This window comes from Piliocolobus tephrosceles, chromosome 3, assembly GCF_002776525.5.
Source record: "Piliocolobus tephrosceles isolate RC106 chromosome 3, ASM277652v3, whole genome shotgun sequence".
NCBI lineage: Eukaryota > Metazoa > Chordata > Mammalia > Primates > Cercopithecidae > Piliocolobus > Piliocolobus tephrosceles.
In genome coordinates this window covers 137,799,388-137,818,543 of record NC_045436.1, presented here as the reverse complement: position 1 = coordinate 137,818,543, position 19,156 = coordinate 137,799,388, and the positions used below count along the sequence as shown (strand labels likewise).

At 42.3% G+C, this 19,156-nt stretch overlaps 1 protein-coding gene and 1 pseudogene across 1 annotated transcript in view; both read right to left on the bottom strand.

Moving 5' to 3' along the window:
• TXK (TXK tyrosine kinase) overlaps positions 1 to 17,352 on the bottom strand; it is a 69,312-nt gene extending 51,960 nt beyond the window's left edge. The window contains exon 1 of the mRNA XM_023224696.3: positions 17,218 to 17,352. Within this exon, the coding sequence (XP_023080464.1) occupies positions 17,218 to 17,233 (16 nt within the window). The 5' untranslated portion in view covers positions 17,234 to 17,352. The remainder of the gene's footprint in view (positions 1 to 17,217) is intronic.
• On the bottom strand, positions 1,916 to 18,814 carry LOC111550936 (annotated as a pseudogene).
• Between the last annotated feature and the right edge of the window lie 342 nt (positions 18,815 to 19,156).

Below are 19,156 nucleotides of genomic sequence, written 5' to 3'. Positions count from 1 at the left end.
ATGGTGAGAGAGGCTGCTCCAATCTCCACCACTTTGTTTCCAGACTCGTGTATCCTGGCTATGGAAAAACAAAAGCATATAATGTATCCTGGCTATGGAAAAGCAAAACCATATGATGCTTTAAGACATTTATTGCATCCTACAGGACCCTACCTGAACTTTGCAAGATGTTGTCTTCCAGATGTGATTGTAATTGAGCCTTTAAAAGGCCGTTCTTCTGTTCTATCAAGTCAGCTGCTTTGGAGTTATGGGACACATGGTAAGGTATTTGGGGGCCACTGAAAAAGCACCAGTGAGACTAAGAAAAAGCTAACACCCTCCACAACATGGGTCATCTTGTCAGTCTCTGGTTATATCTTCCTATTCTGTCCCTGTTATAAGAAATTCAACCACATCCCTTTCCCCAAGATCTCCTTGTCACCTGTCTTCCAATTTGGTTCCTTCCAAGTTCGCATTGGCAGACCAATTTGTTTTTACCATTGCCCGTGAATCAAGGTAGATCAATGTTTCAGACTATCTCTTTTCCTAATGAAGTGAATAAACTTACGTGTTTCCTGAAGTTCTGGGAGGACTTTATTTCAACACTATCTATCAGGCTACCTCTGAATGAGGCTGTAGTACAATGGCTGTTTCCTGTTGGTGTACATTTATGACGCAGATCTTCCTGTAAATCAAGCCAGAGATTTTTCTCCCATAAGCTGTTGGAGAACTACCCAAGAGGCCACTGGTGTGAGTTGAAGCAGAAGCAGAAAGAGCAAGTACAATGTGAATAGATGTGGCATGCTTATGAAGCTTTCTTGAAGCTTCTGAATCTACTAGGACCCATTTTCACATATGCCACTTCTGTATTAGGATAGAAAACTAGTATGCATGACCAATTTCATAGTCCATTGAATCAGATAACACACAGCTCATGATAAGCAGCTTGGATCACATAAATATTTGATGATCCATGATTAAGCATTTAGTCTTTACCAGTAGCAAGTCAGGAGCTGCTTTTTAGATGGAAAATATTCCTAAGGGTTTGTGCTGCAATTTTCTTATTGGGGCTTTCCTGAAATGCCATAAAGCCAGCATCTTGCCCTCTCTTTGCCCTTTATCCCAAGCAGTACCAATGACAATTGGATTAATTGATAACTGAGTTATTTCTCCAGCAGAGGGTATCTCTGGACCTCTAAATATATGACCAAATAAACCCCAGACCCAACTCTGAATCTGCTTCCTAGAGCTACTTCTGATACAAGAGAAAACATGACATATTTAGATTAACTTTGAAAGGGTTATTTATAAAGGGACTAATCACAAAGGAGTGAAAACCACAAAAGATATACAGGAACCCAGGTCCAGCAGTAGTGGAACTGTCACTATCCCTGGGTTCAAAAGGACCAGGATGGGGAGACAGAGTAAAGTAGAGCAGAGATCACTTTGAGGAGATGAATCGTCTGCTGTTTAGGGACACAACAACATCACTACAACTTCATTCCAGGGTTCCCAGTAGGTGTAATCCAATCAGAACCAGAGGGCTTAGGAGGATGTTGAACTAACCTTACAGATTTTTGTTTCCAAGATAGAGTTTAGGATGGAGAGGAATGATTATTAAAAGGTGGGGAACACTGAGCCATTTTGGAGGCTGGCTGCAAAATTTAATTCCTACACATTGTCAATACATACTAGTTCCTTTCCTATCAAAGAAGTTGATCTTCCAAACCTACATTCATACGTCTGTGACTTATCTTTCTCTGATTTGGACATCACCTGCTCAGTTGTTGAGCCATTGACACTGATGGTCTAATGGGAAATCTCTCTTCTCTACCCTCGACATACAGTTCAAGTCCAAGCCCAGGCAAGGACTCACCTTTGCACCCACTGCTGTTTCATTGCTCCCCTCTGATTTCTCTCTTCCTTTCTCTCTTCCTTTTCTTCCATTTCTCTCTTCCTTTTCCTGCACCCAGAAATCACTCATTTTCCATGGTCCACCCAAAGACTTACTTCTGGAGACAAAAATAAAATAAATTACTAATTCCCAAGAATCTGCACTACATCATATTCTTTGGTGTTTGGATTTCAGCTGCTTCTGACTGTCCATTTTCATCTGCTGTGTCTGCTGGGATGAGCAAACTGCAAGAAATCACTCTTCGAAGAGAGCGTGCATTAGCACTTAAGGACTCTGTTGACTTTGGCTGGAATGGGTCTCATTTACATTCTAACCAATTTATTCCAGTGTTGTTTTAGAGCCCCAAATAGATCTGTATCTATCCAGGCCAGAGGATGCAAAACTAAATGTAGGTTACATAAATGAATGAAGTAGGTCAGAATAGAGTGTAGACTGTGGCAAACTGTTGTGACCAAGCCCACTTGGAGGTATTCAAATTCAAAATTTAAAAAATACTCCCTCTTTCTCCTATATCACCATTTTTTCCCCTCTCTACGGGATCATCAGCATACATACACACACATGCGCACGTGCATAGTTACTTCAGCAATTAAAAACAAAACAAACTTCTTGTGTTCTTATTTCCTTCATTGATTTGCTCCCTATTTATTGTAAAATCTAGAAATAAGTCTCTCTCTCTTTTTTTTTTTTTTTTTTTTTTTTTTTTTTTTTTTTTTTTTTTGGTTGAGACCGACTCTTGCTCTGTCACCCAGACTGGAGTGCAGTGGCTCCATCTTGGCTCACTGCAACCTCTGGATCCCAGGTCCAAGCAATTCTCCTACCTCAGCCTCCAGAGTACCTGGGATTATAGGCACCTGCCACCACGCCCAGCTAATTTTTGTATTTTTAGTAGAGATGGGGTTTCACCATATTGGCCAGGCTGGTCTCAAACTCCTGATCTCAAGTGATCTGCCCACCTAGGTCTCCCAAAGTCCTGGAATTACAGGCGTGAGCCAGTCCTCCGGCCCTAGAAATAAGGCTCTTTACTTGCTGTCTCCAACTGCTCTCCTTCCATTACAGTCAGGCTGTCATCTCTACCACTTCTAAAAAAAATACTGCTCTTGTTCAGGTCGCCAGTGACCCATGCACCATTAAGTCCAATGGTCAACTCTAAGTCCTCATCTTACTGAACCTCTCTCTTGGCAGCATTGGTACCACATCCCTTGGCTTTGCTCCTTGTCAGTCTCTTTTGCTGCTTTGTTCTCTACCTCCCTGACCTCTTAATAATGCTAGATTTCCTGCAAAGCATTTGATTTCTTCTTTTCTTTGTCTTATTCACTCTTTCGATTATCCCATTCCCTCCTGCAGCTTAAAAACCATCTATCAACTGATGACATCCAAATGTACACATCTAGCCCAGTTCTAATTAACTCCAGACTCACCTACCCAAATGCATTCTCAAATTCTCCACTTGGATGTCTTAGTGGATACCTCAAGTAAACAGGAGATGAAATCTGAACTCTTTTACTTCCTCCCTCCCCAAACGGGTTCTGTCACCCTTCTACATCTTGCCAAAAACAATTCTGTCTTTCCAGTTGCTCAGATAAATAATCTTAGTCATCCTTGACCCCTCTCTCTCTCTCTCACACCCAGGCCAATTTATCAAGAAAGTATGCTGATTGTGCCTTTAAAAAATACAGTCTTCCCCAGCGTCCATGGGAGACTGGTTCCAGATCCCCCGACAGATATCAAAATCCACAGATGCTTAAGATCCTTATATAAAATGATGTAATATTTGCATATAACCTACACACTTCCTCACATATACTTTAAATCATCTCTGGATTACTTATAATACCTAATACAATGTAAATGCTATGTAAATCATTGTTACACTATATTGTTTAGGAAATAATGACAAGAAAAAATGTGTGTACATGTTCCATACAGACGCAACCATCCTTTTTTTTTTCAAATTTTTTTTTCAACAGTTGGTTGAACCCAGGAATGTGGACCCTGTGGATATAGAAAACTGTTTACTCAAGATTCCATTTGGGATGATGAAAAAATTTTGGAGATAGAGGATAGTTATGGTTTACAACAATGTGAATGTACTTAATGTTGCTGAACTGTACACTCAAATATGGTTAAAATGGCAAATTTTTATATCTCAACACAATTTAAAACACACACACACACTTATTGCTTTCCCCATCTCATCCGTCACCACCATGGATAAGCCACCATCACCTCTTCTGGCTCACACCAAAAGCCTCCTAACTTCTTCCTGCTTCTCCTCCTCCCACTATGCTTTATTCTCAGCACAGCAGCCAAAGTAATTAATTTAACTCTTTTTTTAAATTTTATTTTATTTTATTTTTATTATACTTTAAGTTCTAGGGTACATGTGCATAACGTGCAGGTTACATATGTATACATGTGCCATGTTGGTGTGCTGCACCCATCAACTCGTCAGCACCCATCAATTCATCATTTATATCAGGTATAACTCCCCAATGCAATCCCTCCCCCCTCCCCCCTCCCCATGATAGGCCCCAGTGTGTGATGTTCCCCTTCCCGAGTCCAAGTGAGCTCATTGTTCAGTTCCCACCTATGAGTGAGAACATGCGGTGTTTGGTTTTCTCTTCTTGTGATAGTTTGCTAAGAATGATGGTTTCCAGCTGCATCCATGTCCCTACAAAGGACGCAAACTCATCCTTTTTTATGGCTGCATAGTATTCCATGGTGTATATGTGCCACATTTTCTTAATCCAGTCTGTCACTGATGGACATTTGGGTTGATTCCAAGTCTTTGCTATTGTGAATAGTGCCGCAATAAACATACGTGTGCATGTGTCTTTGTAGTAGCATAATTTATAATCCTTTGGGTATATACCCAGTAGTGGGATGGCTGGGTCATATGGTACATCTAGTTCTAGATCCTTGAGGAATTGCCATACTGTTTTCCATAATGGTTGAACTAGTTTACAATCCCACCAACAGTGTAAAAGTGTTCCTATTTCTCCACATCCTCTCTAACACCTATTGTTTCCTGATTTTTTAATGAGTCAGATCCTGTTGCTCCTTGTCTGAGAACCCCACAATAGCTCCCCATTTCACTCAGTGGTATAGCTACATGTCCCACAAGAGCCTATAAAATGTTCCATGATCTGGCCTCCTGTTGCCTCTCATCTCCTCTGCAATAAGCTCCTGATCACCTCACTCAGCCACACCCCGATGCTGCTGCTGGAGCCACAGGGCCTGCTCTCACCAGAGATTCTTGGCTTTTGTTTTTTTGAGAGCACTCCTCCCTCCATTTTCAACTCCCTCCAATCCCTCCAAGTCTTTGCTCAAACCTCTAAGTGAATAGCTCCTTGATTTGTTATTATGCCCATCTGCACTCCCTTTAAGGTTCCTCACTCTGCTCTACATTTTCTTTCTTTTTTGGTGTATTTCTCATGTTCTAACATGCTGTGCAATTTGTTTACCTTTTTTCTTTACTGTTTGTCTCCCTCACTAGTATGTAAACAAGCACCTTTGTCTATTTTGTTCACAATTGTTATATCCCAAGAGGCTAGAACACTTTTTGACACAATGAATGCTCAATAAATATTTGTTCAGTGAATGAATAAATGAATGAATATGTTTGAAAGAGCACAAAATTATAGGCTTGCTCAGAGGATGTACCTGTCTTGATTCATTCCTAGTGGGAATTTGCAAATGGTATTTGGAACAGAACAAGCAGGTTCAATTGGAAATGGTGAACAGTATGACGAGAGAGAAATAACTCAGTCACAAAAGTCCTTGAAATAAAGGAAGATAAGACCTTGGGAGTCTATGTAGCAAGGGGGCTTAATAGAACTGAAGATAGAGAACAACTTGGCCACAGGCCAAGCAAAGCAATCAGTTCTCAGCCTAGAAGCCATTGGAAAATGGTCCAACAAGATGAGCTCTGACCGTCTATGTAGCCTTCTGTTTTAATATAAACAAATTATTTATTATCATCAAAGCCCGCAAGTGTATATAATGGCCACCTTATTCTTGAGTAATCACTGGCGTGTTATGTTATTCTCTACTTTTTTCTGTGTGCTTGAAATATTTCAAAACCTAAATTTATAAAGAAAAGGAAAAACCGAGAAAATCAAATGGGCCTGTGATTTGATAATTAGGTGCCCATTCTATGATTGATAGCTTTCTACATGTACATAACTTTTAGTGATAGATACAAAAGGATTTTTATTTCCTCAATTTGGCCTCTGTCTTACCTTTTCCCCAACAAGAATTATCATCTTCCTCACTATCCCCAGTAAGAAAACCGTTCTGTCGCTTCCCCTTTCCGATCTTCCCATGTCTGTGAATGAGTCCACCATAGAAAACTTAGATTCTTCCTGAGCCCCACCCTTTGTATTCAATCTGCCATCAATCTATCAATCTGTTCACAGGGCTTGGCTTTTTCTTTCTTATACACCCTTCCAATAAGCCAGACTAAGCCCTCATCAATGCATACCTGTAATTTGGCATTAATTCACTTAGTCCTCACAATGACCCTGTGAAGTAGATGCCGCTTTACAGATGAGGAATATGAATCAGAGAGGTTACTCCTTACCAACAAAGGGCTAGTAAGCAGGGAGCCAGGATTTGAACCTGAATCTAGAGTCTCTGCTTCAAGTTGTCTCCTTCAATTCACCCTATATACCCATTTCCCTAAAAGCCTGCCTCAGCCAACTGCTCTTCATCTTCAGCATTATATCTTCCCCCACTTTCAAGGTCTTCCACAAGTGACCTCACCCTGACTGCTTTAGCTTTCACCAATTCCTGCTGCATTAGCTTCTTCCGCTTGCTCTGTTCTCACAGACACATCGTGCCTCTCTGCCTCCAACCTGGAAAGGAAGACTTACATTGCAATCCACTCCCATCTACTCTTCCTTTCAGTTCCCAAAGCACCTATGGTCAGTCCTGCCCTGTGGCTCCTAGTTAGGTACCACCTGAGATGGTCATTTAAGTTTCTCTATGTAGGCTTCATCTCTCACAGGGCTTCTCAATCTCACCAGTATCAACATTTTAGACAGGATCATTCTTTATTGTGGGGAGCTGTCTTGTGTACCACTGAATATTTAGGGCATCTCGGGGCTTTATGCACTAGATGCCAGCAGCAACACAGCCCTCTCCCTTCTAACACCCACACCACCACCACCTTCCAATTGTGGAAACCCAAGTGTTTCCAGGCTTTGCCAAATGTTCGCTGGGGACAAAGTCAACCCCAGTAGAGACACTGGACCAGACTGCAAGCTTCTCTATCTCAGGGACTGCATCTTATCCTTTTTTTTATTTTTAATTTTTTTTTGTCTTCTCCCTAGCTTCTGGCATCAGTGCCTGGCACATAACAAGAACTCAATAAATAGCTATTAAATAAGACCCAACCAATATCAACACCCTTACATTACATCTGAGCTCTTTTTTTTTTTTTTCCACTCATTCATCCTATCATCCAGTATTTCACAGTGTGATGCTGGCCACTGAGAAAGGCAAGATGATCGTGATCTTTTGACTGAGTGGAATGACAAAAGTGAAGACTGAGCTTCCAGAGCTTTAGCCAGCATTTGTGGTGGCTCATAAGTCTAACTTTTTATTCCAGACATATATTTTTAAATAAATGCTTATCCAAAATAAAGTACAAAACCATGGGATGCCAAATGAAATTATTAAAAACTCTATGGCATTCAAATGTGTTTGTTTTTTCTTTTCTGTATTAAAAGAAAATATGGGGTTCAGTAGGCTTTAGTATTAGGCAGACTTGCAGTCAAATCACTGCTCCCTTTTCTTGGAGCAACAATGTGATTTTGGGCAATCAATTCTAGAAAATGTAGGTAATAAAAGCTGTCTTCTAAGAAAGGGTTTTCCCACTTCTACCAACACAGCCCTTACCATATGCCAGGCATGACAGATATACTAAGATCTTACTATACTACGCTATGCTAACTTACTCACTATACTAACATGAATACCATCTTAAAGAAACAGAGGAACAGAGAGCTTCAGCCATTTATCCAGTCACATAAAAAGCAGCTGAGCCAGACATCAAGCCCAGAGTCCATGAGCGTCACAATAAGACTATCCTTGTGGATGAGAAGATTAAATAAGATTGCAGAGGCAAACATCGCTAGAACATACCAGCTACTCTCAGTTACTTTACCACTTTGTCCCCCAACCAGTTCCCTAGAACTCATTCAGCAACTATTTATTGGGTACTCACAAAATACATTTAAGGTAACCAAATAGGAGCAGGTATGGTTTTCCCTCTGAAGACAAAATGGAAGAAGAAGAGTGAGTAAACCAAAGTGTATCTTCAGCTCCAACTCCTCTCTTCTGAGCCAACTCCACCCCTGACTCAAAGGCAGGTGCTTTCCCCATTCAGGACCCCAGGTGACTGACTGTCTCCCTGCTATCAAAGCAGGCCTCAGGAGAGGCTCTCACGCTTTTTCTCAGTAAGATATAAATGACTGACACAATGTTAAATAGTAAATATGCTGTACTGCAGAGCTTCAGCAATGTCATGCTTACTGCAGTGCAGAGGTGTGTACATGCTTGTAAGCATGATATTTGTAACAGTCAGGGTGAACACAGAGAGAGGTTTCTCTTAAGGAACTGGCTCAGGCAGTTGTGGAAACTGGCAAGTCCAAAATCTAACAGGGTAGGCTGGCAAGCTGAAGAGTGAGAGAAGAGTTGCAGTTTGAGCCCAAAGGTGGTCTGCTGGCAGAAGTCCTCCTTGCTCGGGGAGGTCTGACTTTCATTAAGGCCTTCAACTGTGGATGAGGCCCATCCACATGATGGAGGGTGACCCATTTTACTCCAAGTCCACCAATTTAAATGTTAATCTCATCCAAAAAGTACCCTCACAGAAACATCCAGAATAATGTTTGACCAAATATCTGGGCACTGTGACCCAGCCATGTTGACCCATAAAGTTAACCATCACAACACATGAAATTTAAAGTTTGACACTTGAAAAACACGGTATAAACATTTACATGAAGATTTTCTTCTGCCTCTGTCACCCCTGAAACAGTAAGACCAACTCTTCCTCTTAATCCTCTTTCTCAGACTATTCAACATGAAGATTATGAGGATGAAGGCATTTATCATAAGCCACTTTCACTTCATGAATAGTAAATCTATTTTCCTTATGACTTTCTTAAAGCTTTTCTTTTCCCTAGCTTACTTTATTATAAGAATACAGTGTATGATACACATAACGTACAAAATATGTGTTGATCAACATTTATGTTATTGATAAGGCTTCTGGTCAATGTTAGGCTGTGAGTAATTACATTTTGGAGAACCACCTTGTTCAAGTGTCAAGAACTTTGTGTGTGTGTGTGTGTGTGTGTGTGTGTGTGTGTGTGTGTGTGTGTTTTGTTTTGTTTGAGATAGAGTCTTGCTCTGTCACCCAGGCTGGAGTACAGTAGCATGATCTCGGCTCACTGCAACCTCCGCCTACCAGGTTCTAGCGATTCTCCTGCTTCAGTCTCCCAAGTAGCTGGGACTACAGGCGTGCTCCACCATACACGGCTCATTTTTTTGGTATTTTTAGTAGAGATGGGATTTCACCACATTGGCCAAGCTAGTCTCAAACTCTCGACCTCAAGTGATCCGCCCTCTTCGTCCTCCCAAACTGCTGGGATTACAGGCGTGAGCCACCATGCCTGGCCAAGTCAAGAACTTTGAAAGAGAAATTGCTGGTATCAGTCAGCAGGCAGGAGTACCTGGGACTAGAGAAAGGCCTCCCCCAGCTCCCTGACCTCATAACACATGGCCACACCTGATAATATTCCCCTTGGTTTCTTCTGCAGCCTGGAATTTAGGAGAAAATATTTTCAAAAATTCTTATGTTTCCCAATTCAATAGCAAAGACAATGGCCTTTAAAGAAAGGTACAGACCTAACCTACCACTGCTTTAATTGTGACCCAATTTTATTTAATTTTCCCCAAAGACCAAGAACAGTGGTGAGCAGAAAGGCAAACCCCTGCCTTGTTTGTGGTTCCATCATCTACCCAGCAGAGTTGCTGCCCCATAAATAATCATTGCGAGAAGAAAAATCACACCATGAAAGCCAAACAGTTCCCTGGTGTTCCCTTGCTTGGCATGACTTTCCAAGACAGCAGGCATCTTTATTTACAGATTGAAGTGTTGGGCCAAAATTCATTCCAATGCGCGTATCAAGGAGTATTCGATGCATGATCATTTTCAATTTACAGCAGCACAGGTGTTCCCAGTAAGTAGAGAGTGGCCTTCCACAGGCATTCTGTGATTACAGAAGCCATTCTTTGCATTGTTTTGCCTATTAACCCGCAGAGAGAAAGCCCGTGAGCTATTAGCAAATTCCCAACTTAGGCTGGAACTCGTGCATATCAAGGGCCTTTGCCAGAGCGACAAAAATGCCCCAGAGATAGGCAATGACTATTTGCCTGCTGGAAGAAAATGTGGAAATAATATATTCAGGCTTGAAGATTATCACTGAAGGAGCTGAGCTTCCTCTCCCATGCTTACATCTGCGCTGTTCTTTTCATCTACTTCTTATTCCTCAGCAAATATCTCTCATGATGAGCCTCAGGCCAGCAAATCAGAAAAAGGGGCATTGCATCAGATGTAATCTCTGTGACCTTTAGAAAACGGAACGTCTATCATGGGGTAGGCAGTTGGACCCCCCATCCTTGGTATTTGTTTTTTCCTGGGAAGGATTTGTGCCCCTCTGTCCTCTGGGATACGCTCCTATTGGCATTCTTTCCACCCCCAGAGGTTCCTGGGTGGCAACAGCTGGGCTGATTGGGAACACGTTTCCACCAGGGGGCACTGGAAGAAAGCAAGAGTGAGAAGCACCCCTTCTCAGAACAGTTCCTAAGGTCACCTCTGAAGAGGACAAAGGAACAGATGTGAAGAGCTGTGGGGCCCCGGGCTGCGCGGGAAGCAAAGCCGCTGTCGCTTCCTCGTGTCTAATGTTTTGAAGTTTACATCATCACCTCCAGTTCATCCCCTGGCATTTCCGATGTTAGGGTTTCGTTTTGAATCAGTGCCTTGAGTGAAATGCATTCCTACTGAATTTGGTCATCATAATAACTGGCACATGGCTAATGATTTGTATTTAAAAACATGGCTTGCAACTGGCTGTTTCAAGAGCTGCCTTAACCCAAAGACCAGGCTTGTCGCCCAACCCAGGCACTCCAGATTGTGGTTTTAAGATGAGGAACGTCTGATACCCGCTGCTTTTGCAGTTGATGGGCTGTGGTGAGTCGGGAAGCCTTGAAAACTTGTGGTTTTGGAAAAATGGCTCTGGGTGACCAGAGCTGATTCTGTAAGTTTGCTGCAAAATATCCCTTTTTTTTCTTCCAGAAATTTACAGAAAGGCCAAACTTCCTCATTACTCTGCCATAAATGCCCACCACTACATCCATTTCTTCTCTTCTCTCTTTTTTTTTTTTTTTTTTTTTGAGACGGAGTCTCGCTCTGTCCCCCAGGCTGGAGTGCAGTGGTGCTATCTCGACTCACTGCAACCTCTGCTCCCAGGTTCACGTCATTCTCCTGCCTCAGCCTCCTGAGTAGCTGGGAGTACAGGCGTCCGCCAACACACCCGGCTAATTTTTTTTTGTATTTTGAGTAGAGATGGCGTTTCGCCGTGTTAGCCGGGATAGTCTCGATCTCCTGACCTCGTGATCTGCCCGCCTCGGCCTCCCAAAGTGCTGGGATTACAGGCGTGAACCACTGTGCCCGGCCCCACTACATCCATTTCTTAAGGGCCTTTTGAAGATAGGCACGTTTTAGCCACATTAACCCATGTTATCCGTAACTAGCTTGGTTATAGCATATAAATAGCTTGGCTATAGCATGGATTTCTACCTCTGAACAGGAGTTAGAAAAGGCTTCCAAGTTGGAGTTAGACTTCTTGGTTTGGAGTTAGACACCACACCAAGACCCCACACCAAGGAGAGGGGAAAATAATAAAATTGGGACATTGAGTTTTTCACATAAATGTTTATTTAATTTAGAAATGTATCCTTTATTCTGAATTTATAACCTTTATGCATTTGGGGTGTGAAGTGATCCCGTGTCTGTGTTTGCACGGGTGTACACTTTTCCTTTTGATAATAAAATGTCCATTCTTCTAAGTGATGGTCTCCAGAGATGTTAGTTTTTCTAAATGTATGAATAAAATAAGTAATTTGTGTTAGACCTCGACTGTTCTGTTTTTTTGACATTATACTGCTGGTGAAACCTTAAAGAAGGGAGGATAACTACTTTAGGTGAGTCATTGGCAACTAAGAGAAAACAAGTACCTAGCTAGCAGGACAACAAACTGATCAATTTGAGTGGAAGAGTGGTGCTTGACCTGTCTATGGCCTGAAGGGGTGCTGTGTGGGGCAAGGAGATTCTAGAAGCCTGGGAAGCTGGATGGGGTCCCAGGCACCAGGGAAGATCATGGTTTCTGGGAGTAAAAGGTGCTGTAAGGAAAGGCAGAATCTTCCTGAAGATGACCGCTAATCTGTTTCTCAGCTTCCTCCAGGGCAACCCCCCCAGGCACGGACAGCAGCCACCCAAACCCTTGTTTGGTCTATGAGGCAATTTTTCTTTCTTTCTCAGAAGAGGCTGATGTGAGTTGGACTTTACAGGCACCTTGCCCACAACCTCTCCCCTCCCCTACATCTCAAAATATTTCCTAGAACACTGTTTTCTGTGAGCTCAAAGTTCATAACAAGCTCGCAGACATCACACCCAAGACATCGAGCCAGCTTGTGATGTGAAGAAGCGCTCGGCCACAAGGCACACGGGCGTGGCTGGCACTGGGCCGGAAGCCATGCTGCTCACTGACCCTCGGTGGGCAGGAAGTGCGGGCGCTGCTGGCCTGGGGAGCTCCACAGAGGAGCAATGGGGGGATCTGCAGTAGTTACAAAAGGCGGCTGCAGTTATCACCAGACACTTGAGGCAGTGATGGAGTAGAAAACTGAAATGATTCAAAGACAAAAGAAAAGACACATCTAGTGTCCATTTTAATCTTGAGCCTATTTTTCAGAAAGGGCATCAAACTCCAGCCCCAAGCAGAAGGGTGCACAAAGTGGCCAAGTTCTTTTTTAATCTGCGGCTCCTCCTGCTTTTGCCACAGACTTAGTTATCTATTGTTGGAAACAAATTATTCTGAGACCTAATGACTGAAAACGTTTATCTCACACTTTCTGTGGGCTGGGAGTTCTGGAAGGGTTTAGCTGGGTGCCCGTGGCTCCAGATCTCTCAGGGAGTTGCAGTCAAGCTGGGCCCAACCAGATGTGGAGAATACACTTCTAAGCGGATTCCATGGTGCCTCAGTTCCTCGTGATGGGGATTCTCTACGGGCTGCCTGAGAGTGCTGCCAACTAGGCAGCCAGCGATGCAGGAGGCAGAAAGCCCACGATCGCAGGAATGGGAGCCGCAGCCTCTGTAAGCTGGTCTCAGAGGTGACGTTCCATCACCTTTACCATATTCTAACCACGAGAAGTGAGGTACTAGGTCCAATTCATACTCAAGGAGGAGGACTGCATAAGGGCCTGAATATCTGGAGGGAGATATCATCGGGCCATCTTAGAGGCTGCCTACCACAGCTACCCTCCTTATCTTCATATTTATAATAGTAATAATGGAAGGTGTGGACCTAACAAAGTTGGTCTGAGAATCAGATACAAAAAGGAGTAAGACAGGACTCCGAAAAGAGAGGCCCAAGAAAGGCGGTGTGACCAAAATGTCCTTACCTTACTCACAGACCCAGTTACGGAGATGAACCCAGAAACCTGCCTTTTAACAGCACCCAAGGCATGCTTCAGGCACACCAACTTAGAAACCACTCTTCCTACTAAGTTGTAAATAAAGAAAGGCAGAGAAATTAGGCAAACAGGGGAGCTAAGAGGTGAATTTTTAAGCCCCCAGCTGTTCTCCCTTGCCCTGTCCTTTAAATAACTCTCCTAGGCTGGATCTGTTCTCAGGGCAACTGTGAGTTGATGGAAATGCTGGCAATACCAAGTACATTTCACAAACTGAATCTCACTGGGGCAGTGCCCTGAAATCCCACTCCAAATCTCCCATCAGTATGATCAATATCCCATGCTCCACAATTACTTTCTCCTACCATATAGCAACCTTTGAAGCCAGACTTCTATGACAATACTTAAAACAACAAACGTTTTTGGCAAATGATCCTAACAAACACATAAACTTTTTTTTTTTTTTTTTTTTAAAGAGACAGGGTCTCACTTTGTCACCCAGATTGGAGTGGAGTGGTGTGGTCACAGCTTACTGCAACCTCAAACTCCTCGGCTTAAGCAATCTTCTTGGCTGGACCTTTTTTTTTTTTTTTTTTTTGATTAACAGTAATACATCTTGAGGCATCACTTAGCTGTCTCCTTGTCAACAGTAAACACTCATTGTTTTACCCAGCAGAAAATGTAGCCACATTCAGCTGCAATTGACAGTAGACAACAGGTGATTCTTATCACCAAATCAAATTAACAGAAGCTGGAAAGGAGAGTGAGCTTTCATCAAAGCCACGCCAGAGAGAATAATCCTCAAAACACCCCGCCAATAGGTAGGCCCTTATTTAATCCCTTGGGCAATCAAATCCTTGTCTCAACCCTCACAATTATTTATTTTATATATAACCGAATCCTTCCTGCTGTAATTTACAGCATTTTCTTTAGTTCTGACCTTGACGGAAATAAAGAGCAGATGCTCACACAGCTTTTAACATTTAAAGATTCTTAAGTCACTGTTGAGCTTGTCCTGCCAGTGGGGGTGGCAGGGGACACAGGTTGCTGCTTTTTCGCTTTTTCTGCTTTGCTCTGCTTGGCCTATATTTCTGTTAACAGGAGCCTTGTTCTTATCTGCGTGAATGGAAGACTACGAGTTATTTTCAGGTCAGCACAACTGCAATAATCTGGTCTATTTTTTTTTTTTTTTTTTTTTTTTACAAAAATCTACAAACAATTGTTGGCTCCTGTGAGGGGATTTGGCTTAAATAGATGACATTTAAAAATTACAATCCATTTTTCCTTAATGCCACCTAAAAGTCAGAAATGTAAAAACTTGACTTTTTTTTAGCTGGCCTTTGATTGCTTTAATCTGATATGACTGAGCTTTGTTGAAGCTTGGTTCCATCATCATCTAGTATTAAAATCAAAGACAGTATTTTCCTTCCTTATCTGCAAAATAAGGCCCTCTGAGTCTTAGAGATAAATTTACAAGTATTTCCAAAACTGCACATGGGACTGAATAGTCTTCTAAAGCAAGTCCCAAAATAAAGTTCTTTTTTTTTGAGACGGAGTTTCGCTCTATCACCGGGGCTGGAGTGCAGTGGCTGGATCTCAGCTCACTGCAAGCTCCGCCTCCCGGGTTTACGCCATTCTCCTGCCTCAGCCTCCCGAGTAGCTGGGACTGCAGGCGCCCGCCACCTCGCCCGGCTAGTTTTTTGTATTTTTTAGTAGAGACGGGGTTTCACCGCATTAGCCAGGTTGGTCTCGATCTCCTGACCTCGTGATCCGCCCGTCTCGGCCTCCCAAAGTGCAAAATAAAGTTCTTAAAGCACCTCTTAGGTTTATTGTTTCTTTACATTTTGTTGCAAAGTGGCCAAAAAGGGAGTCGCCTGGGCTAAAGTTCTAGTTCTGGATTTTGTCCAGCATTTGTGGATCACGGTTGGCAGATTTATATGTATACAAATATACACATACACATACACACACTCCCTTTGAGAGCTTATTTATGTATATAAACTTATATATGTGTGTACGTGTGTGTGTGTGTGTGTGTGTATATATATATATATATATATTTAAGGCAAAAGGAAGAGTGCTTAAATCCCAAGTCTGGCAAGTCTCATACTTGGCCAGGTGTGGTGGCTCACACCTGTAATCCCAGCACTTTGAGAGGCTGAGGCAAATCATTTGAGGTCAGGAGTTCGAGACCAGCCTGGCCAACATGGTGACACCCTCTCTCTACTAAAAATAGAAAAATTAGCCAGGCATGGTGGCATGCACCTGTAGTCCCAGCTACTCGGGAGGCTGAGGCAGGAGAACTGCTTGAACCTAGGAGGTCGAACTTACAGTGAGCTGAGATCACGCCATTGCACTCCAGCCTGGGTGACAGAGCAAGACTCTGTCTCAGAAAAAAAAAGTCTCATGCTTAAATCCTGAGTCTGACAACCATGTGAGCTTTTGGTGAGATTTAAACTTTCAAAGGCACTATTCTCTTATTGGCTACATAAGAATAACAATTTTCACCTTGCCAGTTTGTAGTGAAGCTTTCAGATAAGGAATATAAAGGAACTGGTATAGACCATGGCCCATGGTAGGTGCTCAATAAATACCTTTATAAACAAACATATTGCAATTCTGATACGATGGCTGCCTTCTTATTTAGAAGACTATTCTGCTTGTTTTTCTTTTTATTCTAATTTGGATTTATAAGCATCCCCACGGCTCTTTCAAACCAAGGATCTTCACAGATAACAGCATCTAGGGAATCTTTCTCTGTTCTCCTGAAACTAGCACTTATTTTTAACAGTGGTCTTATATTCTATAAAAATATTAAAATAACATCTTCATATGTAATATATATGAGGGAAAGAGACATTTAAGCCAGTGTTCACACTCGACCATGTTCACACTCTTAACCATGTGGAGACTCATGACTTTGACCCCTATTTTGGTTTCTTTACTCAGGCTCTGACTGCAGGTAAGAATCAGTTTTGCCTAAATTTCAATTGCTTGGGAAAGGTCCTCGATAACGGATGTCTACACAAAATTGAGAATAAATACTCCTGTGAAAATAAGGGTAAGTCTATATGTTTACAAGATAAAGCAGATAATTTCAGAGTATAAACACAGTTGTGTTTTGACCTCTCTTCCTTTTGCCTTAAATATATCTATTTGTGTCTGTGTGTGTATTTATATAAAGTTGCCAACTGTGATCCACCACTGCTGGAGCAAATCTAGAACTAGAATTTGGTCTCCTGGCCTTCAGCCCAAAGTTCATTACAGTCTCATTCTAAAAACAAGTACTTCACACTGATTGCATTTCTACACACACATATGTAGATTCCTGGACATTCTTCTTGTTTTTCTTTCATTTATGTTCTCAATGCTGAACCTTTATTAGAATTACATCACCACCGTGGTTCTTTAAATAAGAAACAAAACTCTGTCACAACATCTGAGGAAATTATCTTTTAATGTTCCCAAGCTCTGTGCCTTAGAAAAAAAAATCCTCTGCTGTTCAAGAAGAATAGGCCCAGAACAAGCCCCGAAAATAAACTGACAAAGCCCATCTTACTCACAGGAGGAAAGGATCATGGCAGCCCCTTCTGCAGGGAGCACACAACAGTCTTCGGTTCTTCTGCGGTGCTCCACTCACAAAAACACACCTTTCAACTGAAATCATAGTTCGCTCAAGATGTTTCTCACGGGCAGAGTTAACCCCACCTATTTTCCTGTTCTGAAAACCTCAGAAGAGTATAAATGACAACCAATGGCCTATATAAGAAAGCTCAGTAATCTCCATCCCAATCTCTGAGGGTGTCTGCTATTAGTCTCTCATCCCCAAAGGTGTGGGTGACTCGCAAACATCATTTTCAAGAAATCACAAAATTTTGGTAAAAGGCACCTTTAAAATCATCAAGTCAAACTGCCCTCTCTGGACTGGGAAGGAAATGAAGGCACAGACAGAATAAGGGACTTGCCCAAGGCCACACTGTGAGTGGCAGAAACAATTAGATTCTAGGCTCTGGAATATTGAGTTTAGAATGTTCCATCCTCCCACTCAGCAGACACTTTATTTGGGGGAAGTCAATCTAGTAATAATGCTAAAATGTGATTGGGGGATGGCTGAGAAATATAAAAACACCAACAATACAAAACACACTTGGGAGTTTCACTTCATCCCACTGGAAAGCATAACTATGTGTTAATTAATTAACAGAACAACTTTTTTTTTTTTTAACATAAATTAACACATTTATTATAGGCCAGTGACGTCTCAAAGAGTAGAGGAGCATCTACTGCTCTTTCAACTCCTTCAGTCTTCTGATGGCGGACTTTATCGTGACAGCAGAAGTGGTATTTATTGTATGCCCAGGCACCGCCGGCCACTGTCTTCCTGCAGGAACCACAGTGCCAGATCCCCACAGCTCGTCTCTTCATCTTGGTTCTGCCACAGAAAGAGCAAGTGTACTTGGCGTGCTGGCTGATTTCAATTTTCTTCACCATTTTCCAGAGGGAGGTCCCATAGCGGGTCCCGTATTTACCGACGATCCCGACTTTCTTGGTACGTTTGGTCATGTCGCCGCGAACCAGGTCCGAGCCCAGAGAGCAACAGAACAACTTTAAGGAAGGCACAGCATATTCCCATTACCCTTCCAATCTCCTGTTTACATTAAGGTCTCCTTAGCATTCTGGGTGATGACTGTTATTTTTACTTCCCCTTCTGCCTTAAGTTATGCTTTCATATAAAAGCTTTTTTTTTTTTTTAAGTCTTAGTGAAAAATATTTAAAGATTTTTGAAGGAAATGTTCACAAATGTTGCCAGGAAAACATATCTTGTTTTCCCATAAAAAGCATACATTGACCATTAGGGCAGGGATTCTTATCTTCTCCTCACTCTCTTTCATACCACCTAGTACTTCCCATAGCTCCTCAAGGTGAAAAAGGACGTATGGGATGGGAGGACGGAAGGAGGGAAGGTCAGGAAGGAAGGAGAAAAGGCTGATAGTGATAGTAAGGTAGAGTGTGCCAGGACCGACTCCTTGAATAAGCTACAAGTCAGTTAAAAGTTATGCATGGTTAGCAACCAAAATGCCCATTAGTGATAGGCTGGATTAAGAAAATGTGGTACATATGCACCATGGAATACTATGCAGCCATACAGAATGAAATCATATCCTTTGCAGGGACATGGGTGGAGCTGGAAGCCGTTATCCTCAGCAAAGTAATGCAGGAACAGAAAACCAAACACCACATGTTCTCACTTATAAGTGGGAGCTGAACCATGAGAACACATGGACACAGGGAGGGGAACAACACACACTGGGGCCTCTTGGGGGAGGGCAGATGAGGGGAGAGCATCAGGAAAAATAGCTAATGCATGCCAGGCTAATATCAGGAAATATATCAGGCTAATATCAGGAAAAATAACTAATGCATACCTAGGTGATGAGTTGATAGGTGCAGCAAACCACCATGGCACACGTTTACCTATGTAACAAACCTGCACATCCTACA